At 61.3% G+C, this 22,025-nt stretch overlaps 2 protein-coding genes and 1 long non-coding RNA gene across 5 annotated transcripts; 2 read left to right on the top strand and 1 right to left on the bottom strand.

Moving 5' to 3' along the window:
* Window positions 1-4,276: 4,276 nt before the first annotated feature.
* Window positions 4,277-6,781, bottom strand: LOC111171998 (uncharacterized). Its single transcript, XR_002643813.3, has 2 exons — window positions 6,414-6,781; window positions 4,277-4,958 (listed from the first exon to the last, which is right to left on the bottom strand). It is a non-coding gene; the product is annotated as an uncharacterized LOC111171998 (long non-coding RNA).
* On the top strand, window positions 6,018-6,903 carry DUSP28 (dual specificity phosphatase 28). Its single transcript, XM_022568141.3, has 2 exons — window positions 6,018-6,552; window positions 6,766-6,903. The coding sequence occupies exons 1-2, from the start codon at window positions 6,160-6,162 to the stop codon at window positions 6,892-6,894; spliced, it is 522 nt and encodes a 173-aa protein (XP_022423849.2). The 5' UTR covers window positions 6,018-6,159; the 3' UTR covers window positions 6,895-6,903.
* A 4,917-nt stretch (window positions 6,904-11,820) lies between these two features.
* Window positions 11,821-21,932, top strand: RNPEPL1 (arginyl aminopeptidase like 1). Of its 3 annotated transcripts, none has more exons than XM_089916108.1 (11): window positions 11,821-12,449; window positions 15,836-15,976; window positions 16,521-16,654; window positions 17,176-17,292; window positions 17,472-17,707; window positions 17,934-18,047; window positions 18,430-18,572; window positions 18,943-19,051; window positions 19,985-20,215; window positions 20,288-20,430; window positions 20,959-21,932. In XM_089916108.1, the coding sequence occupies exons 1-11, from the start codon at window positions 11,922-11,924 to the stop codon at window positions 21,244-21,246; spliced, it is 2,184 nt and encodes a 727-aa protein (XP_089772234.1). In that variant the 5' UTR covers window positions 11,821-11,921; the 3' UTR covers window positions 21,247-21,932. The 3 variants fall into 3 exon arrangements, with proteins under 3 accessions (XP_089772234.1, XP_022423852.2, XP_022423851.2); XM_022568144.3 differs by having other exon boundaries at window positions 11,822-12,449; window positions 16,503-16,654; window positions 18,430-18,542; XM_022568143.3 differs by having other exon boundaries at window positions 11,822-12,449; window positions 16,503-16,654.
* Window positions 21,933-22,025: the final 93 nt, after the last annotated feature.

The following is a 22,025-nucleotide window of genomic DNA, read 5'->3' as shown; positions in this document are numbered from 1 at the left end:
GGACACCAGGTGGCGCCAACAGCTCCTGCCACGGGCCCCTCAGAGTCCCCACTGAGGTCCTGACACCGCCTGCTGCAGGGGCGCAAAAGTGCACTTTCACTTTTAGGAAGATCCACTTTTTCTGTTTGAGCTTAAATACAAGGCAATTTCATCAATACAAATATACAACTCACGACAGTAATTCGCAATTTTAAACTATTTGCCTAGAATAAGAATTTATCTTCTGAAGTCACAGTTTCCCGAGCTGCAGCCTGTGGACACCCAGGCGAACCTCGGACGTGATCTCAGAAGTCTCTCTGGGTGTTTCTCAAATAGGAAGGACATTTGCCTAGCATCCTTCCCATCGGTGGATCTACGAGCTCACAGCACGTGCCTCTCCGAAGGACAGGGACAGGCCGTGGCTGGCTGAACCGGGGCCGGAGAGGGGAGAGCACCAGGAACGACTTGCCTCGCCCGTGGGCCGAGAGAATGCTCCGCATCCCAGCTTCATGTCCTGCCGAACTCTCCTCGGTAGACGCAGCCGTCCTGCCACTCCTGCACACCCTGGGTGAGCTCGATGCAGGCCTCCTTCAGGTCCTGCTCCCTAAGGGGACCCTCGGGCTCCTCCTCTTCCCCCTCTGGGGCCTCCGGGATGAATCTAGGAAGATGAAGAGCAGGGGGAGGGGAGACCGACGCTGGCTGAAGGTCTTAGGGCCACTGGGTACCGAGATCCACACACCATCTTATCTCAACCAGCAACCCCCGAAGCCGATTGCGTAGCTATCCCACCGGGGCGCCCGGTGCCCCGTGGAGACACTCACACCGGCATGCTGAGCCTGGGCCGGCGGTCTCCACCTCGGACACCCATCTCGCGGTCAAGCAGAGGACGGCGGGTCAGCCTCTGGATCAGGGGCTCCCCGGGGGAGATAGTGCTAAAAGCTCCCAACGCCCCCCAGGAAGAGCGCAGAGGCCCCGTGTGAGACCTGAGGACACTGAGGCACAAGGGAGTAAATTAACTTGTCCATGGTCACGTGCTAGCACGCGGTAGGGCCAATACTTGATCAAGCCCTGCCTGACTCCAAAGCCGGTCGTTTCCGTTCAGTTAGTGTTTGTGGAAGGCACAGAGCAGGAGCTCACGGCCTGGTTGGGGAAAAAGACGAGGGAGGCGCCGAGGGTCACTGGGAGAGAAGGGTTTAGCTGTCTGGACCGAGGGGTCACTGGGGAAACCTTTATGGGAGAAGATTCCTAAGTGGGGTTTCAGAGGATGAGTAGGAGCTCTCTCAACAGAAGAGAGTGCATTTCAGGGAACTGGACTAGTACGTGCAAAAACACAAGGGTGGGAAAGAGCATGAGGCCTTTCTGCCACCGAAGCAGTTGTGGCTTCCTGGAGAGAGAGCGAGGAGGGGCTCTCTGGAGGCACAGGGGTTGGGGTTCTCGACACAGACTGCCCCTTGGAACAGGGGAAAGGGATAAGAACACCTGACGACCAGGCCCTCCCCCACGAGCTGGAGTGGTGGGAAGGCGGCAGCTGTGCCAGGATCCCAGGGTTCCAGGGGCACTTCCTCCACCCTGCGATCTGTCTCCCAATTCACCTCTTTCTTCTCCCTTGCTCCCCTCTCAGCCCCCCAGTACCACCTTGGTTCCTAGGTCCCCTCTCTACCTCTTATCCTTTCCCCTCAGGTCCCGTCTTTGCTTTGCTCCAACTGCAGCTTGCGAAGCTAAGCAGAGACAAACTGTGCTGTCTGTAAAATTTGTTTGTGAAGAGAAAGAAAAGCAGTCAACTAAAACTTCCTGTTAAACCATCCCACCTGCCGAGTTGAGCAGTGCCCCCCCCGCCCCCCAAAAAAAGATAAGTTGAAGTCCTAACCCCTGGGAATGACCTTATACAGAAAGTATCTTTGCAGATGCAATCAAGTGAAGAGGTCAGACTGGATTCGGGTGTGCCCCAAACCAAATAACTAGTGTCCTTACAAGGAGAGGGAGATTTGGAGACACACACACAGAGGGCAGAATACACTTCCATTGTTTTCAGCCTAAGGGTTTGTGGTAATGCTTTGCTACGTTGACTCTAGGAAACTCACATATCACCCAGAATAAAAGACTGACTTAACAGCAGCTAAAACTATTTGTTTCAGCAAATCTGACAACTTCCTGAGGCTGGCAAAACAATTCTAAATACTGACATGTGGCCCAAAAAAGGTGTTCTGGAAAATTCTATAAACTGGAAAAAAATGCAATATGAAATGCTGAAATTCCGCTTATGTTCATAAGAATATATGTACCGGTATTTTTAAAAACCAGGCATACAAAGATTAAAAAGCCCTATTTCCACAAATTGATACAAGTCCTACGATGATGCTGGAGGATACATTCCAAGAGAACGTTTTCATAGGAAAAATATATTAATATTCATCGACAACATTCAAGAATATTAGTTTTTAAAGTTTTTGGTGAATCAACTTGGTAAAAATCAGCAAATTAGTAGTTCAGCAAACTGACCTTTAGGACGACTGGCTTTCAGCAAGTTAGCTGTTCAAATGACCGGTGATGGTGTTAGCAAATCTGAACCTGCGATTATAGTTATGAAATTTAGTGAAATATGGCTGCTGACTTGTGCATGGGGAAGAAGAGTGGCATTTCTATTAAAATTCAGTTGAAGGCTTTGAAAAGTCAACATAAGCCACTTAAAAATTGTAATCAGGGCTTTCTTGGTGGCGCAATGGTTGAGAGTCCACCTGCCGATGCAGGGGACGCGGGTTCGTGCCCCGGTCCGGGAGAATCCCGCGTGCTGCGGAGTGGCTGGGCCGGTGAGCCATGGCCACTGGGCCTGCGCGTCCGGAGCCTGTGCTCTGCAATGGGAGAGGCCGCAGCAGTGAGAGGCCCGCGTACCGCAAAAAATAAATAAATAGATAAAACTGCGATCAAATTAGATACATGTGAGACACTGTAAAAGATGTGTGAGTAAAAAAATATTTTAAAAAATTCCAAAAGGACTCTACTGGCTGATTGCTTCTCAAGTGCTTTTAAGTTCACATGAAGGAAAGCAAGGGAAACTGGAAGTCATGGCCCGGCACCAAGGGCCACTATGAGTATTGCCTCAGCTGACCCACAGGAAAAAGTGAGCAGATGTATATGTGTGATCGTGACTCATCGGAGGAAAGTAAGTGGATATACACGACAGGCAGTAGGTCAAAATACAATATTTAAGGGAGTGGATAAAAGCCTTGCTTTAAATGACTTTTTAGATCAACTAAATGATGGTTAGGTTTTTCTTTTATCAGAATCACACGGAAGGCATGGTAACACGCAGCTTCCTGTGTCTCACTCCCAGGGTTTCCGCTTCAGCAGGTCCTGAGCAGGTGGACTCCTGAGAATGTGCATTGCTACCAAGTTCCCAGATGCTGCTGAAATTTGGACCACGCTTTGAAAGCCACTGGGCCATGGTGTGGTGGGCAGGTGGTGTCGACTGAAAAAAGGAAAAGCACAACCTGAGAATTACGAGTTAAGTTTTTTGGGGGGGGCAAAATGAGGACAATACCCCAGGAGGCAGCATTTCAGATAGCTCGGAGAAACTGCTCTGAACAGGTAGCGGGGAGGTCAGTACAGATGTGATTTTGGTGAAGGGGGAGTACATGCAATCAAGCACATATTTTTTGCAGAAGGTTTCTGCTCGTCACGAGGAGCAGACGTCACCATGAGGGATCTTAGTGCTCTTCTACATAAGAGGAGAATCAAGAAGTGGGCTCATAAAATCTTCTCCTGAAAATATCTAACCATCTGAAGAACTGTTCTGCCAGTTTTTCCTAGAGTACGGAGCGCCACATTCCTGATCTCTGCCCTGAATTCCTGTCAGGAGGTGCTGAAGGTCAGCAGCTGCATTGGCTCATAATTTAATCCTTGTAGAGGTAGATGGTCAGTGCCAATTTGTAGGTGACAAGGGAACAGAGAGAAAGGATGATGGACAGGACAAAGCAGGAGGAGCCTTGAACGCCAGGTTAAAAACAGAAGCAGCAAGACATTTTTAAACAGGAGGGCGGTGCAGTCAGATGTGTGCTCTGAGAGGTTTCAAGACTTTTTGCCTGGGACCCATTGTAATACCCCATTTCATATCATGAGCCAGTACAAACTAACTCAAAAAATTATGAGGAAAAACTCACTCTGCTACATGCACGCACCCTAATATTTTCATGTAGTCTGTTCTTTTCTATACTGTTTTACTAAAAATAAAATATAGATCATAACCCACAAAACTGATTTCACAACCCACTAACGGATAACAACTTGCTGAGTCAGGACCGACATTCAGAAAAGCACTGCTTTAAAAAGCGGATTCCGGCTCCAGTGAGGAAGGCTGGGAGGCTCCCCTCAGGCGGCTGGTGCCAAGCCCAGAAGAGGGTGGCCCAAAGTAAACACAGCATCAAGGTGGACAGAAGGGATCTGAGATACTCAGGATGACTCGTTACCGATTCATTAACTCAATGGGGTGAAGGAGTGTGAGGTTATCAGTTAAGAGTCCTTGGAACAGAAAATCCACCTCAAATATCCAACAGTAAAGGGTGATTGGATGGCTCAGGAAACCAAACAGTCCAGAAGTTGGAGGCTCTTCAGGTTTGGTTTGATTCAGTGGCCCAACAGTATCTTCGAGGACTGTTTCTTCAGCTGTGCTTTCAACCAAGGCTGGCTTCCCTTTGTGCTCATAAGGAGAGGACAGAGGTTTCCAAGCCCCTCTCTCCTCTCTGGTTCATATGGCAGCCCAAGCCCTTTCCCGAAGCAGTCATGGGGGTATAGGCGTCACTGACTGGACGTAATCAGAAGCCCGATTCTGGAGCTGGGGGACAGGGAATCTCCACCTACTTGGATGGCTCCCGGGAACTCTGGGAAAAATGGGAATCCCATCCCAGGAAAGTCAGAATCCTTCCTTAGGCCACAGAAGAAGGAAATGGATGCTGAGAAGGCCTCTACGTAGGTGATGTCTGGACCTGTGAAGACCAGTGAAGACCTGGTTACACACCAACATTTGAATCTTTAGCTCAAGGGAGAACCCCAGGTAGCAAAAAAGATCTGACAGTTACCAATGCTTGGTGGCTTTGGCTAGAATGGAGAGAATCAAGGTCACCCAGAGAGACTGTATAGGTTCATTCTGTCAGGTTTATTGAGTACTCTGTGTGTGTGTGTGGGGGGGGGCATGGGTGTACTGGAGAATAATTTCTGATAGAACGGACTGCAAATCTTAAGTAAATGATGCAGATGAAGCAGAAAAAATGTTTTCATATTATTAGAATAGAACTGAAATGGCAATAAGTAGATGCATGCAGGACTGGAAGACAGTTAACTTTTCACTGAAACCAGCCCCTGAAAGACACTGGACCTCAGAAAAATCTAGTGAAGAGGGCTTCTTACATGGCAACTGTGTAATTAAATGGTATAATAATTGAGAAAAATAAAAACAAAAATATTGGTCTGTGAAAAAATGAGGAAAAGCTAACAGTAAGTAGCTTTATTTTATATGAACCATGTTTTACAATAAAAGGGAAAATAAAATGCAGAAATTACACAGAGTGATTTATTAGGAAACAAATAACAAAAAGGAATGCACATAAAGCTATACTAAAGGGCACCTCACCTGGCGATGCGGTTATAAGAAAATCAGATATTAAGGGGCCTACCTACAAAACGATGTGGCGGATACTGTGCCCAGATGAGAATCTGTGACAGGGTCGCCTGCTCCTCTGCACACCAGCCACAGCTTGAGAAGCGCACCTCCCCGAGCCCCGCCCGGCTGGAAACCTCCGCGTTCGCAGGGACAGGCACCAGCTACTCTCAGATCTCCCGGCTTGCAACCTGCGGGGCTCTGGTATCCAGCGAGGGGAGGCCCATTCCTCCCAGCAACCCGAACCCGCCCACCTCACTGCGGCCAATCAGACTCTTCCGATGGCCACCAGGCCGGCCAACGGCCGCAACCCCCAGCCTTAGCCAATCAGAGGAGGCCTCTCCCGTTTAGACCTGACCAATGAGGCGGCGGCCAGGGCTTTGCGGGCGTGCCCGCTCGTACACAACCACCACAGGGCCCACCCCGGGGGGGGACGGGCGCCTCCCAGAGGCCTCTAGGACCCGGGGGCGCCCGGCCGGCCTCCCGACGGCCCAAAATAGACACCCGTGCTGGGGGCCCGAGAGCCGGTCATGGACGCGGAGCAAGCCGGACGCCGCGGGGCCACCAAGGCCGCCCCGCCGCCGTTCGTGCGCGTCGCCCCCTCGCTCTTCCTCGGGAGCGCGAACGCCGCGGCCGCCCCGGAGCTGCTGGAGCGCGCGGGCGTCACCCTATGCGTCAACGTTTCGCGCCAGCAGCCCGGTCCCCGCGCGCCCGGCGTGACCGAGCTGCGCGTGCCCGTATTCGACGACCCGGCTGAGGACCTGCTGGCGCACCTGGAGCCTACCTGTGCCGCCATGGAGGCCGCGGTACGCGCCGGTGGTGCCTGCCTCGTCTACTGCAAGAACGGCCGCAGCCGTTCGGCCGCCGTCTGCACCGCCTACCTCATGCGTCATCGCGGCCTCACGCGGGAGCAGGCCTTCCAGGTAGGGCGGGATTTTCTCGTGGCGGGGCTTCCGGCGGGAAGAGGCGGGGCCTTCTGGGAGGGGCGAGGCTCTAGGCAGGGGCGGGGGCCCGCCCGTGGGGGCGGGGCTTCGAGGAGGGCCCGCTCGTTGGGGCGGGGCCTCCGGGCGTTGGGAATGCCAGCGGAGCTTGCAGCCGACGCTGCGCGGTGTCTAACCAAAGCCTCTCGTTTGCAGACTGTGAAGAGCGCCCGCCCGGTGGCCGAGCCCAACCCGGGCTTCTGGTCCCAGCTCCAGAAGTACGAGGAGGCCCTGCAGTCGTGGTCCCGCCTGCCCGGGGAGCCCTCGGGCCCGACTGAGCCCTAATGGATCAGCCCTTGAGGACGGCCCAACCCCAAAGCGGAGCGCTTGGAGTTTCCTGCAGCCTCGGGGTGGGAAGAGGTAGTTCATGCACTGACTGGGGGGTGGTCTGTCCTCTCCTGCCTCACGTCCCACGGATTTTTTATTTTCTGCAACTTCCTGAAGGTCTCTGTCCCGCCTTGACGGTAGGGCAGGGGTGTGTCCGCCGAGGAGAGAACTGAGGACTGTACCTCCCCTCGTCAGCAGGTTTATTACACAGCGCTTGGTCAGGAACATCAAAACCACTTGAGGAATTTTAGCCAGAAACACATTTACTACAGAGAGATGGAGGCCAGGGAGCCAAGGTCAGGGGATGGGGAAGTACAGGAGTCATGGAGACCCGCCACCCTGTTCCTGGCTGCCTGCCACTCTGATGTGGGTGGCTTCTGGGGGGCTGCTGGCAGAACCTCATGCCTGCCACCTGCTCAAGCCACAGTGGCTTTCCCAAACCTCACACTGGCCCCGTCACAAAACGCAACATGCGATTCAGCTGGGGGGGGCCCAGTTTCCAGACTTGTAGCTGCTGTGACACAGAGTGAGGGTCGAGGCTGTGTGACAGACCACCCAATGTGGGCCCTTGGGGGTCTCAGTGTCCGTACCCACCTCCTACCTTACTGGCCTCCCAGTTTCAGCAACAGCAACGAGTCCCAGCCTAACATCCTGCAGCCAAGGTCATGTCGGCAATGCAATGACCACCCATGTCTCTGAGCCTGTTGATTCCTCTTCTGGTTCAGAGGCACTCCGCCTGGACACACTACAGCCTAAAGACTATACTAGAAAACTAATCACCACCAACACTCCTTAAATAAGATAGTGGGGAAAGAGTAAAGGAAAAATTGGGTAACACGTATGAGTTACAGATAATATAATCCCTGGTTAATATACAAATATATACATAACAAGGTTATGAATAAAATACTGTAGTTGATGTTTATCATTTTCCTTGACCCTCAGCCAATGCCTCAGGTCCTGGTCTTTCCTAGTCGGGTGTCTGATGAGCCCTGAGTGGTCCTGCCTGCACTGACGCTCTGGCCTCCGTGACCTCTGAAATACAACCAAGGAGTACTGGGAGGCATCAGGAGAATGCCCTGAGTTCCAGCATACTCCTCCTGGCCCCCCTGAGCAGCAGCAAAGCCCTGCTGCCCCTTGAAAGTCAGGATCAGGGAACTCCCTGGCGGTCCAGTGGTTAGGAGTCGGTGCCTTCACTCCTGGGACCCAGGTTCAATCCCTGGTCAGGGAACTAAGATCCTGCAAGCTGCATGGTGCGGCCAAAAAAAAAAAAAAAAAGAGTCAGGATCAGTCACCTCACCCAGCAGAGCAACTCCCGATTTGAGGCTTGTGGAGCCCCAGATGGTGACGTGGTGTCTCAGCCTCCCGTCCAGCTGTGTCCCCAAATGGAAGCATCCTACCTGCAGATGAAGACCTCTGACCCAGCAGAGCCCGAAGTTGTGGGGATGGGAAGCTCACACTCTGCTAGTGACGCACTGGGGTGGTGGTGAAAGGGTCTTCCTCCCCCCCAACCCTCTTGCACATCTGGGCTCCCAGCTGTGACGGTCCCTGGCTCAGAGCATACACCACACCCTGCAGGTCAGCACCCAGCCCGGTGCGATGTCACCAATCAGCAGCCCCCATGTCCAAGAGCCATAGCCCTCGTCATAACCCAAATGCAGCTCTTCGTGGCTAACCCGACTTTCACACATTTTTGGAAGGCTTGCCAGCTGCCACTTACTCGCCACAAGCCCCTCATAGCTCGTGTCACTTTTCATCAACCCCATAAACAAGCTCCTGCTGTTGCCTCCACGTGGCAGGTGAGGCTCCGGTGGCTCCGTCTGTAACCTCAGGTGAGCTGAGCGGTTTGCCCAGCTAGGAGGTCAGGAGCCAGGACCTGAGCCCACGTTTCTACCCCGTGTGCTCATGACATCCTTGCTGGCACACCCCCTCACCTGCTGACCTGGCCCTGGGTGACAGGGCTGCCAGGATGTCAGAGCCCGGGCCAGGCTGAAGGACATCTGTGGGTCCCATCAGCCTTTTGTCCCACCAGCTCCATTCTGAGAACCATCCAGCTTCGGCTGCCACCAGAGGCCCAGGTATCCCTAGGAGCTCTGACCCAGGGACAACACAGCCCCCAGCTGAACACCACAGGCTTCCTGGAAGCCCTCCTGCCTCCGTGTCCACCTGCTGGCAAGTGAGGCCAGGGACCCACTCCCCTCCCAGTGCCAACGCACTTGAATAGGGGTACCTAGTCCACGTGCATCAGGGGAGAGCTGGGGTGCAGGCAGAGTGTCAGCTGCATCAGCCCACCCAAGCCAGCCAGCGTTTGATCATCAAAAGGCTGGTGTATGAAAATTCCTATGGGAGAAGCCCCAGCCTCTAGCAGTCCCGGCTTTCAGGTTCCTCTCCCCTAAGTGGTTTGGGGTGGGGTGACAGGAGGGCTACGCTGCAGCCACCCTGGACCTTTGTCAGCAGGCAGTGCCCCCATCCCCCAGCACTGAAGGCACTGTCCTCTGCAGGACAGGGACAGGGTGGAGAGTGGAGACGACCCCTGTGGCCCGCACAGTTCACAAATGCCTTGGTGGGCTGCCTTTAATACCATAGAACAGGTCTGTTTGCTCCCGTAAGACTGGTTTGTGTTGGTTCCTTACAAAAATGTGGGGTGGGGCTTCCCTGGTGGCACAGTGGTTGGGAGTCCGCCTGCCGATGCAGGGGACGTGGGTTCGTGCCCCGGTCCGGGAGGATCCCACATGCCGCGGAGCGGCTGGGCCCGTGAGCCATGGCCGCTGGGCCTGCTCATGCGGAGCCTGTGCTCCACAGCGGGAGAGGCCACAGCTGTGAGGGGCCCGCGTACCAAAAAAAAAAAAAAAAAAAATGTGGGGTGGAAGGCACCGCCCCCGCTGGGGGGGGGGTGGGCAGAAGTGGTAACAGCTCCTCTGGACCTGCAGGACTGCCCCATTCCACCCCTTCCGTGTGCAGAACTGGCCACTGGGAGGTGCCCAGGAGAGAAGGGATGAGACCCAATCCCTGCTCACCCAAGTCCAGGGGACCAGGAGGGTGAGAAGCCCCCTGATGTTAACTTACCCCGAGTGTGCAGGTGGCTGGTAGACCTGCCTGCGGGTCCCTAGGGCAGGCTAGTGTGGGTGCCCACACACGGTCCTCTTGAAGGTCTTCTGACTCCAGCCCCACCGGCCTGGTGGGGGGTGGATGGCTCCAAAAGGCTGGTCAAACTGGGAGTGCCATCTAAAGCACTCTGCCCTTGGCACCTGGGCAGGCGCTGGGCCACCTGAAGGCCTCGAGGACTGATTAGACCCCAGTTCTCTTCCCTCTTGAGTCTCGGACGCAGGACTGAAACCCCTCCTCCAGGTGACTGGCGAGTTTGGGGTGGGGCCCCGACAAGGAGATTGTGTCCCCCCTGCTAAGATGGCACATAGGAAAAACTGAAGAGATGCCTCAGTGCAGGTGCTCTGAATCAGTGAACATGTGTCCTCCCACTCAGCCATCCTTCCCACCCAGCCCCCCACCCGGGGAGGAGGGCAGGCAGGATCACATGGGTGACAGATTGGGATACTGAGCCCAGAAGGATCAAACGCTACTCGGGGACGCCATCGAGGTCAAGTGCATTGTGAGTCAGGCCCCAACTTTGCCACAGGGAGACTGATCAGGGGAGAGAAGTGGGTGGGATTCCAGGCCAAAAAGCCCCTTCTCCCTAAGGGTCTGACTTCTTACGCGATGATGACAGCAACATCTTGGTGGCCCCTCTGGTTCCATGGCTTCGAGATCGCCCTGATGCTAGCTCTTTGAGCACCCTCGCTGGTCTGCAGGCATCCCCTCTGGGCCTAAGTCTCTGAACAGGCCTGGGCGAGGTGGAATGGGGACAGGCAGGCCAGGTCCTGTTACTGCCCAGCACTCACCTATACAATCTTCCTCCAGGGCCCCAACAGGCCTTAAGGCAGCACTGTCCGGCACAACTTTCTACAATGATGGGATATCTGCTCTGTCGAGGATGGCTACCACTAGCCAGACACTATCCTCCAAACACACACGGAGACCTTGAAATACGGCTAGTGCAACTGAGAAACTGAACTTCTAATTTAATTTAAATCTAAATAGCTACAATTATCTGACAGCACAGCCTTAAGGTTCTTGAGCACCGCCATGTACCATATGGCACGTAACACAGACCACTGGTCTCGCAGGGGAGTGGGTCGGGTGTATGGAAATCATTCCATCATTCCATCACTACCCGGGACCAGAGGTTCCCGAATGGACGAATAACACTGAGTTCCAGACGCCACACTTCCCAGCTTCCCTGACCCAGGTGTCCCAGCAGTCGCTGCCCCAGGAACCTGGCCCGCAGCATCGCTGAGGGATCGGGCATCCTGACTCCCGGGGTCTCCCAGACGCGAGCCGGGTAGGAAGCGCAAAGGGGTGGGGAGACCGCAGGGCCACTCCTCCGCCCGGCGCGCCCCGGACCCCGAGCACACAGCGTCCCGCCCCTCACCCCCGGCTCCCGCTTTCCCCACCCCCCAGCACAGTGCCCCGGCCACCTGCACACGGCAGCCGCAGCCCCATGCACCGCACCCGGCTCTCGGCCTCAGCCCTGGCACAGCGCCCCCAGCCCCAACACAGCACCCCCGGCTCCGCTGTCCCCCCGCCCCGCACAGCGCCCCGGGCTCGCGGTCCTAGCCCCGCTCTCGGCTACTCGGTCTCCCGGTTCACAGCGCCCCCGCTCACTGCGCCCCCGGCTCCCCGGTCTCCCCGCGCACAGCGCCCCCGGCGGCGGCCGAGCGGAGCCCGAGCGGGGCGGCGCACAGCGCGGGGCCGGGCCGGGCGGCTCCCGGCGCGACTTCCTGTTGTGCCCTCGCGCCGCCGCCGCCGCCGCCGCCGCCGCCGCCGCCGCCGCCGCCGCCGCCGCCGCCGCCGCCGCCGCCCCTGCCCCTCACCCGCTCCCCGCGGCCCGGCGCGGCCGCCGCCCATGGATTTCACCTAGCGCGGCGGCCATGGCGGCGCAGTGCTGCTGCCGCAAAGCGCCCGGCGCCGAGGCCGCGCCCGCGCGTCCGCCGCCCGAGCCGCCGCCCGCCCTGGACGTGGCCTCGGCCTCCAGCGCGCAGCTCTTCCGCCTCCGCCACCTGCAGCTGGGCCTGGAGCTGCGGCCCGAGGCGCGCGAGCTGGCCGGCTGCCTGGTGCTCGAGCTGTGCGCGCGGCGCCCCGCGCCCCGCGCGCTCGTGCTCGACGCGCACCCGGCCCTGCGCCTGCATTCGGCCGCCTTCCGCCGCGCTCCCGCTGCCGCCGGCGAGTCACCCTGCGCCTTCGCCTTCGCTGCACCCGGGCCGAGTCCCGCGCCGCCGCCCCCGCTGCCCGCCTTCCCCGAGGCGCCCGGCGCGGAGCCCGCATGCTGCCCGCTGGCCTTCAGGGTGGACCCTTTCACGGACTACGGCTCCTCGCTCACCGTCACGCTGCCGCCTGAACTGCAGGCGCACCAGCCCTTCCAGGTCATCCTGCGCTACACCTCGACCGACGCCCCCGCCGTGAGTCCCCCCCCCCCGCCGGGTGGGCGCTGGGGCGGTGGGCTGGTCGCCGGGTCGTTTCCAGGCGGCCTCTCCCCGCGCTGCCGCCAGGCTAGGGGGGCGTTAATGTGGGCTCTGCGCCTGAGGCACCTGCGGAGAGATGGGGCCGGCCTGGCACTTCCCCACCTGGCTCCGGAGTCCTGTCCAGGTGCCTGCAGTGCTTCCCAGCTGGTGCCCGGGGAGCCCTTAGGAACCTTGGACCGAGCGAGAGCCTGGGTGCTGGCCCTGGACCGTGGGGACAGGGGACAGCATGCCACCACGGGAAGCCTCTCCTTCCAGGTGTGCAGGGGCTGTGCCTGCCTGGGGACAGGGACAGCTTCTGGTGAGCACACGCCAAGCCATACATCTGAGGGAGCCTGGCACTGAGAAGCAGGCCAGGCAGTGTCAGATGTGGAAGGGCCACCGTGTGACCTGGTCTTCAGAGGACTGTTCCCTGGAAGTGGCAAGAGGGACGGACCTGCCGGAGTGGGAGGCGGAGAGGCCCGGGTTGGCTCTAATGCTTCAGGCCCCGTGAGGACTGGCGGGTGCGGCGGCAGGGTTGCCCTGTGTCCCCAACACAGACACACGTAGGCTCTGCAGGGCTTTGGACGTGGAGCATTTGCTGCCCCAGGGGCTCAGCAGGAAGGCTGCGTGGCCCAGGCTGGGTGCTGTGGCTGCAGCACCCCTCCCCCATAGGAGGGCTTTCAGGATGGAGCAGGGCCTTCCGTTCTGGAAGCATGGGGCTTCCTGGGTCTCCGTGTGGACAGCACACTTGTGACACTGCCCTCCCTCCAAACACACACACACAACATACACGTAGCTCTGGGAGGCCCCAGAAGTTTCCATGTGTCACCGCCCACGGCATGTAAATGGATACGGTGATGTATAGGTGGCACAGAGGCACCAGGTCAGGAGCCATCAAGGTGACATCTGGACAGGAAGAGCCTAGAGCAGACACACACCTATGGGCTTCCTGCATGATTCCCAGGAGCCCTCAGCTGCCACCTCACCTCCTTTGTGAGCTTCCGTGGGTGTGCTGGCCTGGCCCCTGGCCTGCTGGGTTGGCACCTGCTGGGGTAGCCTGGATCTCTGACAGCGGCATGTATGCCTCCCACCACAGCCGTGAGAACAAAGGGGTATGATCCTCCCGGACCTTGGTCTGTGAACTTGGAGCCCATGTGTCTGGTCCACCCAAGACTGGCAGAGTGGTGGGACTAGGGCCCATAACAGGCCACCCTTGCTGGCCTGATCGTATCCCCAGCAGCCTGACCATGGGGGCCTGTCCCCAGCATGAGCCAAGGGCTACCTGCAGAAGCACTGCCGGGGGAGTCTCATTAAATGCAGATTCCTGGGTCCCAGCCCCAGGAAGCTCTGTGGCAGGGCCCAGGAGTCTGCATTTTTGAACAGGCTCCCCAGACAGGCCTTCTAAACATCTGGGGCAGCCCTAGGGGTCAGCAGAAAAGGAAGATACCACTGCACACTCCTCACCGTGAGAGGACAGAGACAAAGCGGCCCAAAGGAAGTTTTGAAGACGTCTGTGAACGCTGACAGTGGTCTGGCTGGGTCTGCAGGAACTGGATAGGCAGCCCTGCCGAGCCTGGGCGTCTGCTAAGATCTGGGGTCTGCAGGAGAGGCAGCCCCCTCCTGGGTCTGGGGTCTGGGGTTTGTGGGGTGGGGAGCCCCACCGGGTCTGGGGTCCTCCACCTCTGTGGTGTCAGCATGGACAACTCCCAGTGGCAAGCAACTGTGGATACCATCAGCTGTGGTTTGCTCAGACCTGTCACTTGCAGGGGGCTAGGGTCCTTCCATAATGGCCCTGGGAGAACCTGCGTGCGCTCGGTCACTGAAGTGGGGACACGGAACAGTCCAGTTGGCTTCAATGATCGTGTCGTCCCGGCAGAGGGGGCGTGAGAACAGATTTGGGGCCCCACAGAATGACTGCGGTTGGGTTGGGGGAGCTCCCCCAGGCTCCGTGCTGACCTTCCTGGAGACCCTGGAATGTTTGGCCAGAGTTGAGAGGGGGTGTCTTGAAATGGCCCTAGGGAGGCTGGGGGCAGTGGTGGGCACGAGGGTGCGAGGGAGGGCTCCCTAGTGGGGGTGGGGCCTGGCCTTGGCATCTGGGGGGAGGTTGGCTGAGAGGGCGACAGTGTCCGGCAGGCGTGGAAGCAGGTAGGCGGCACGGCACCGAAGAGCACCCCCATCCTCGGCCCCCCGTGGCCTCCCCGGGCCACCGGCACTGTGCGGTGGAGGCATCTTCCAGGCAGGGGCCGTTTCCTTGCGCAGAAGCCCTGAAGGGCATCCTCCCCACTTCTGCCCTGAGCCCACGCCCGCCCCTGACGGCTGCCCTTCCCGAGGACACCGTGTGTGGTGTCAGGTTCTGTGCGGAGGTCCCCGTCCATCCTGCAGATGAGCGAGGCACCCACCAGTGCCGCCCCGCCCGGGAGGTGGGTGGCTGGGCGCTGGTGGCCGCTGCGGGGTCTGTCCACAGTGCTCCGGCCGTGGCCCCAGCGGCCCTCCCCCCAGGCTGCTCCTGTCCCACGCGTCCTCTCCGAGAGCCCAGCCTGAGCTCCCTGCCCACGGACCCTGGCCGGGAGCCCTTCTCCCCGTGGGGGATCCCTCCCTGTGAGGCTGCCCCATTTCCAGGGGTGGCCCTGGGCTCAGGCGCACGTGGGGGTCACCAGGAAGCACTGCTCTCCCCACACGTCCACATTCCCGGCTCCCTTTCCCGGCTGAGACCAGGTTCGCGCCTGCCTGTGAGAATTGGACTCAGGTGCTCTGACGGTCTCAGTTTCCCTCTGGCAGCTGGCGTGAGGGGCACAGGCTGGGGGACTCCCTGGGTGCCTGGCCTCCCACCTGGAGAGAGGCCTGGCCCTGGTGGCGAAGCACAGGCCACACTCTGTGTCAGCCGCCCTGCCTGCCCAGGGTGGGCAAGCAGTGGTGCCCAGGAGCTGCTGTTGGCCCTGGACGAGCCCAGTCGGGCCATCCCCTCCTGGGCCCTTCCTCATTCCCTCCCTCTCCAGCCGCTGCCCCAGCAGGCCTGGGCCTGGAAGCCTGAGCAGGACAGGGGGGTTGGGGCCACTTCCCAAGGCCTTGCCCTCTCCAGAAACTCTGCCTAGCTTTCAGGAATCAAGGCTGGGCTGGCAGGGAGGGGTGTTCTGGCGTCCCCACGTGCTGCCCTCTGTGGGGCAGGGCCCCCAGGCTCCCCCCATTCCCTGTGTGCCTCAGGTGCCCCCCGCCTCACTGGTACAGTGAGGGCCGTCAGCCAGCAGCTCTGGTCTCCAGGAGGCCTCAGCCCACGTGATGGGGAGGGCGTCAAGGGCCAGAGCCCAGGGGCCGTCGGCTGATACCCTGCCCACTGCCCACTGCAGATCTGGTGGCTGGACCCAGAGCTGACCTACGGCAGTGCCAAGCCCTTCGTCTTCACCCAGGGCCACTCCGTCTGCAACCGTTCCTTCTTCCCGTGCTTCGACACGCCCGCCGTCAAGTGCACCTACTCGGCCGTCGTCAAGGTCAGCGCCCAGCAGCAGGCCCCGCTCTGCACTCTTACCTGCCCAAGCCTGGCCCCGGCTGCCACCGGGACCACTGCTCTAGGAGGAGCCCACCCTCCTCACTGTGCAGGAGGGGGCAGCCTGATAGGGTCGGGGTCCTGGACCCAGGATGAGCCAATAGGACCCTGACGAGGGGAGGGCACAGACGGAGTCGCTGGGTCCCAGGGCTCCTGGCCTGAACGTGGCAGCACCCCTACGCCCACCCGACTCCCGACTGGGGCAAGAGGTGTGCAGACCAGGAGCGTGGGGTTCCCCGAATAGTGTGGGGGGACCCCTGATGGGGCTGAGAGGGTCCCCGACAGTGACGTGGCTACCTGATCCAGGTGGCAGGGCTTCCCGTTGGGGACGTGGCGTTCCCTACCATGGATGTGGGGCTTCTGACCGGGCTGTGGAGTTCCCACTGGGGACACGGGGTGCCCTGACAGGGCGTGGGGCTCCCCATCGAGGACACGGGGTGCCCTGATGGGTGGGGCCTCCTCGAACACAGGCCCCGTCGGGGGTGCAGGTGCTGATGAGTGCCACACAGAGCACCTACGTGGAGGAGGAGGGCGTCTACCGCTTCCACATGGAGCACCCCGTGCCCGCCTACCTCGTGGCCCTCGTGGCCGGGGACCTCCAGCCGGCAGACATCGGGCCCAGGTAGGGCCGTCTCTTGCTTCCTGCAGCTGCTGCCCGGAGTCCAGGCCTCGGGGAGACCCTACCGTGGGCTGGGTGTGCGGCCCACGTCCGCAGCCGCCCGCCGGAGGACCCCACGTGCAATGGCGCCACTCCCCGGGGCCGCCCCTGTCAGTGAGAGAGGAGCTCGCTCGCTCCCGTGCACCCCCAGACCCGGAGGCTGGGCTTCCGGCCTCCCCAGCGCCCTGCGCAAGCTGGTCCCCCTGCCGGGCCGGGCTGCCGCTGGACGTAGCCTCACACCTGTGCGGGCTCCCTCGACTCAGAGACAGAAGGAGCCAGCGGCCCCTCGCGTGTGGCCCGGCCCCCACTGCGGGAAGGGTCTGCGCGGTGGCAGTGAGTGAAGCAGGGCGGCGGGCAGCAGCTGGGCGGTGGACCAGGCCAGACTAGGTGCAGGTGGTGTTCGAGCCCAGAAGCAGAGGGAAGGCCTAGTGGGGTGAGAGGGATGGGGACTGGCCGGCCCCCACCCACCCTCGCCCCTGTGACAGGAGCCGCGTGTGGGCTGAGCCATGCCTCCTGCCCACGGCCACCAGCAAGCTGTCCGGCGCGGTGGAGCAGTGGCTGAGCGCAGCCGAGCGCCTCTACGGGCCCTACCTGTGGGGCAGGTACGTTCTGGGGCCCCTGGGAGCCTGGGTGACTGTAGGAGGGCTCAGAGGGTTGCTTCCCACCCTACCGGGAAGCAACGGGAGCCCATGGTGGGGGGCCTTGTCTGACCTCCTAGGAAGGAAGTGATGCTCACTGCCCGGGCCCCGGCCCTCTCACGGTCACCCCCCACCCTGGGCAGGTATGACATCGTCTTCCTGCCCCCCTCCTTCCCCATTGTGGCCATGGAGAACCCCTGCCTCACCTTCATCATCTCCTCCATCCTGGAGAGTGACGAGTTCCTGATCATCGACGTCATCCACGAGGTGGCCCACAGCTGGTTTGGCAACGCCGTCACCAACGCCACATGGGAGGAGATGTGGCTGAGCGAGGGCCTGGCCACCTACGCGCAGCGCCGCATCACCACCGAGACCTACGGTACCACCCGGGCTGGGGCAGGGGCGGCGGGGTCACCGCCGGGGCCTTGTGCAGGCTGGGCTACCGGGGCCATCCGGGCACTGTGTGAGGGGCTGGGAGCCCAGCCTGGCCCCCGGGGTGCGGTCCCCCTGCCGTGCATGTGTCCAGCCGGGTGGCCAGGGGTCATCTCCACAAGGCTCAGGGCAGGGAGCCGCAAGGGCAGCAGTCTCACCCCTGCCCCGTCCAGGTGCTGCCTTCACCTGTCTGGAGACAGCCTTCCGCCTGGACGCCCTGCACAGGCAGATGAAGGTCCTCGGCGAGGACAGCCCAGTCAGCAAGCTGCAGGTCAAGCTGGAGCCAGGTACCCACTCCCACCGGCCCTGCGCCGGGCCCTGGACACACCATCCTGCAGGGCCTCCTTGCCCAGCCCAGGCTAACTCTGGCCGGGCGTCCCTGTCCCCACCGTGGCATCCCCGCAGAGGCCAGGTCAGGGGCCCCTCAGCCTGCCACTGCCTCTCACGGGCTCTGACCACCCGTCACCGTGGTGTGTGGACCGAGGTCTCCACCGAGGCCCCCCGGGTAAGGCGGGCCCCGTCTCCACACTCCTAGGACATCTAGATGTGAGGGACGGCGGCCCTCAGCGCTTCCCGTTTCACACAGCACCTGACCGCCATCCTGCCCCCGTCCCTCGGGACATGGGAGGGTCAGGGCACCGCCCAGAGCCACGGGCGTTCCCCTTGCAGGGGTGAATCCCAGCCATCTGATGAACCTGTTCACTTACGAGAAGGGCTACTGCTTCGTGTACTACCTGTCCCAGCTCTGCGGGGACCCCCAGCGCTTTGACAGCTTTCTCCGAGTGAGCAGCCGCCTCCCCGAGACAGGCCCCGTACGCCACCCCTTCTCTGCCCCAACTCCCAGGGCTGCCCTTCTCTCCTGGTGGTGAGGATGGAGTGGCGGGGGCCTGTGAGCGGAGCTGGGACTCGGCCTTCTCTCCGGGCAGTGCCTGGGGTGCTTCCTCCTCTCCGTCCCTCCCTCCCTCCCTCCCTCCCTCCCTCCCGGTTTTGACCACTTGGTTGGGCCCGTGGGGCAGCAGTGGGTGCCTCCGCGCCGCCCTGGGCCCTGCACACCGCTCTGTACAGACGCCTCGGTGCGGCGGCCCTTTCCAGCTGTGCAGGCCCCAGCTGTGGCGCGGGTGGTGGGATGGGGATGGTGTGCCCAGCCCCCAGGCCTGCCGAGCCCTGCCCCTGCCTCTGCAGGCCTATGTGGAGAAGTACAAGTTCACCAGCGTGGTAGCCCAGGACCTGCTGGACTCCTTCCTGACCTTCTTCCCGGAGCTGAAGGAGCAGAGTGTGGACTGCCGGGCAGGTGAGGCCCACCGCCTGCCGCGGGTCCGCAACCGGCTAGCCCCTCGGCCTGCCAGGGAGGCGGCGGGTGTGTGGGCTCCACCGCACAAGATGACCCTTCTGCCTGGAAGAAATTCCCTCGGGTTCATCCATCCTTCCTGCAGCCACCCTCGCTGGACAGTGTGGGCCTCGGGCTGGACACCATAGGAGCAGAGAGGAGGGTGTGCTTCCCAGCATGGAGGTGGTACTTAGGCCAGGCTGACCTGATTAAGCAGTCCCAGAAAAAGGTCCCCGGAAACTGTGCAAAGGGCCTGGGGCAGGATCTGCGACACGGAGAGAGGTTTGCCTGAGAGCTAGCTGAAGGCAGCTGGCCTGCTTGTGAGGCTCGTGGGGCTGTCCCTGGTCCAAGGGCTTGGGGGCCAAAGAAGAGAGTGGAGGGTCTGACGTCTGGGAGAAGCCAGGGCTTGCTATAGGGCAGTGAGGTGTGGCTGGGAGGCGTGGGCAGGGGGACCCTGTGTTTGGGAAGGTTTGGTAGGTGCTCCAAGGGCTTTTGGGAGCGGGCGATGGGCAGAACCTGCCCCCACGGCTGCCCAGCTCCAGGGTTTTAAAGCAGGAACATCCTTTTCCCAGGGTGGTGCCCCCTACCCCCTCGTGGGGCAGAGCCTATCCCGCTGCCTCCCCTCCAAGGGTTTACAGTGCCTCGTTGTCTTCTACCCAGGAGAGGCGTGGAGGGGCCGGGGGTCCCTCAGTCACCAGCTCGAGCCTGTGTGCCCCTTCGCCGAAGCCACCCCAGTGGTTTGGAGTGGCAGGGGCTAGAGGTGACCCCGGTCGTCCCCAGACGGCCCCCACCCTCCGGGCTCCCAGGCCCGGAACAGGCACACCCAGGCACACCCTCGGGGTCTGGGGTCTCCTGGGCAGGCCTGCTCGGGACCCCAGGGTGGTGTCTTCCCTGCAGGGCTGGAGTTTGAGCGCTGGCTGAATGCCACAGGCCCCCCGCTGGCCGAGCCAGACCTGTCTCAGGGATCCAGCCTGACCCGGCCCGTGGAGGCCCTCTTCCAGCTGTGGACCGCGGAGCCCCTGGACCAGGCGGCCGCGTCCGCCAGCACCATTGACATCTCCAAGTGGAGGACCTTCCAGACAGCGCTCTTCCTGGACCGGCTCCTGGACGGGTCCCCGCTGCCCCAGGGTGAGTCCGGCAGCCACCGGGGTGGTGGGGGAGGGGAGGGGCCGGCTGGCCTGACCTGCCCGTGGCCGGCAGAGGTGGTGATGAGCCTGTCCAAGTGCTACTCCTCCTTGCTGGACTCGATGAATGCCGAGATCCGCATTCGCTGGCTGCAGATCGTCGTCCGAAACGACTACTACCCCGACCTCCACAGGGTCCGGCGCTTCCTTGAGAGCCAGGTGCAGCCACCTGGGTGGCATCTCCACGCGGGCCCGCCCCACCCCTCCCCTCCCCCCCCACCCCTCCCCTCCCCCCCCACCCCTCCCCTCCCCCCCCACCCCCACCCACTCAGACTGGGCATCCCAGAGAATGGGGTGGGGAAGACGTGGCATCGGGGCTGGCGGTGGGGGGAAGAGCACAGACCCCACCGGGCCTTGGGGCGGTGGTGCCCGAGGGCCAGGCCAGGAGCAGAGTCCAGGGTGGGGGTCTGGGCCCACTGGGCCCTGGGCGTGGACAGCCGGCGCATCTGAGCTCCTCAGAGGCCCTAGGACCCCAGGCCTGCCGGGGCCCGGCCTCCCCACTCCCCAGACCTGTCCCCCGGCAGTGCCCCCCTAGCCCGAGCTCCCTGGAGATGGGGCCTCTACAGAGGCCTGCAGTGGTGGAGGCAAGGACAGTGGGGCCCCTGCTGTGGCAGTGTGACTGCAGCCCTGGGGCCCGCGGGCGGGAGGGGCCGGGGAGCAGCCAGTGTGACAAGCGGCCGCCCGCAGATGTCCCGCATGTACACCATCCCGCTGTACGAGGACCTCTGCACCGGCGCCCTCAAGTCCTTCGCCCTGGAGGTCTTCTACCAGACGCAGGGCCGGCTGCACCCCAACTTGCGCCGGACCATCCAGCAGATCCTGTCCCAGGGCCTGGGCCCCGGCACAGAGCCCAGCGTGGAGCAAGGCGGGGCCGGAGCGGACTCGGAGGCGGACACAGACGCACCAGCCCTGCTGCTCGGGGACGAGGCCCCCGGCAGCGCCATCTCTCTCAGGGATGTCAACGTGTCTGCCTAGCCCTGACTGCTCGACACCACGATTGTGCCTTCCGGGCCTCGGCCCACCGTGACCGTGCCCCAGCCTGGCCCGCGTACCCCTCCTGCAGGCTCTCTGGGGGCACCCCCGGGGCCGGCCAAGGCCCGGGGACCTGGTCCCCACAGCCCTCTTGCACTGCAGGCCTGGTGCGGCCAGCACACGCCACACCCTCCTGTCTCAACACTGACTGCCAGGCGCTGCCCCTGGGTCGATGGCGACCGCCACACCGTGCCTTACATCTGCCGGGGGCCTGGGCCATGCTGTCCCCCCAGCGTGCTTCCTGCCCGCGGACCCCGCACCCCACCCCCGGGGATGGCAGCCTCGGTTGGCCTCTGGCAGAGGACGCAGACATGCCCTCCGTGTGGGGGGCAAGGGACACCGAGTAAAGGGTGGATGTCCCTGGGGAGGGGCCCCCCGGAAAGCCTTAGCTCCTCAGGGAACACGGGATCCCAGGCCCCAGGGGGAGTGGGACAGGACCGTCTGTCTTGAGGCTGCCTGGGGCCAGTGCAGCAATAACACACAGGGAGGGGCAGGCAGCGCTGGTGCTCTTTCTAGGCCCACCCTGCTGGGAGAGGCCTGGGGAGCCCAGTGCTTAGAGCCGGGCCCCCCGGGGGACCACTGTGCAGGGTCACCGTGACTGTCCCATTAAACCTCCACTCTGCAAACTACCTCCCGGCCTGTTCGTCCCAGCTCCTTCACACCTGCCCAGCTGCCGTGGGGCGGGGTCCTGAGCTGGTCACCGCCAGACACGCAGGCCAGAG

Source organism: Delphinapterus leucas, chromosome 8 (assembly GCF_059928025.1).
Source record: "Delphinapterus leucas isolate spDelLeu-1000000601 "Yukka" chromosome 8, BTC_Dleu_Yukka2, whole genome shotgun sequence".
Taxonomy (NCBI): Eukaryota; Metazoa; Chordata; class Mammalia; order Artiodactyla; family Monodontidae; genus Delphinapterus; species Delphinapterus leucas.
This window is presented reverse-complemented; position numbering and strand designations above follow the sequence as displayed.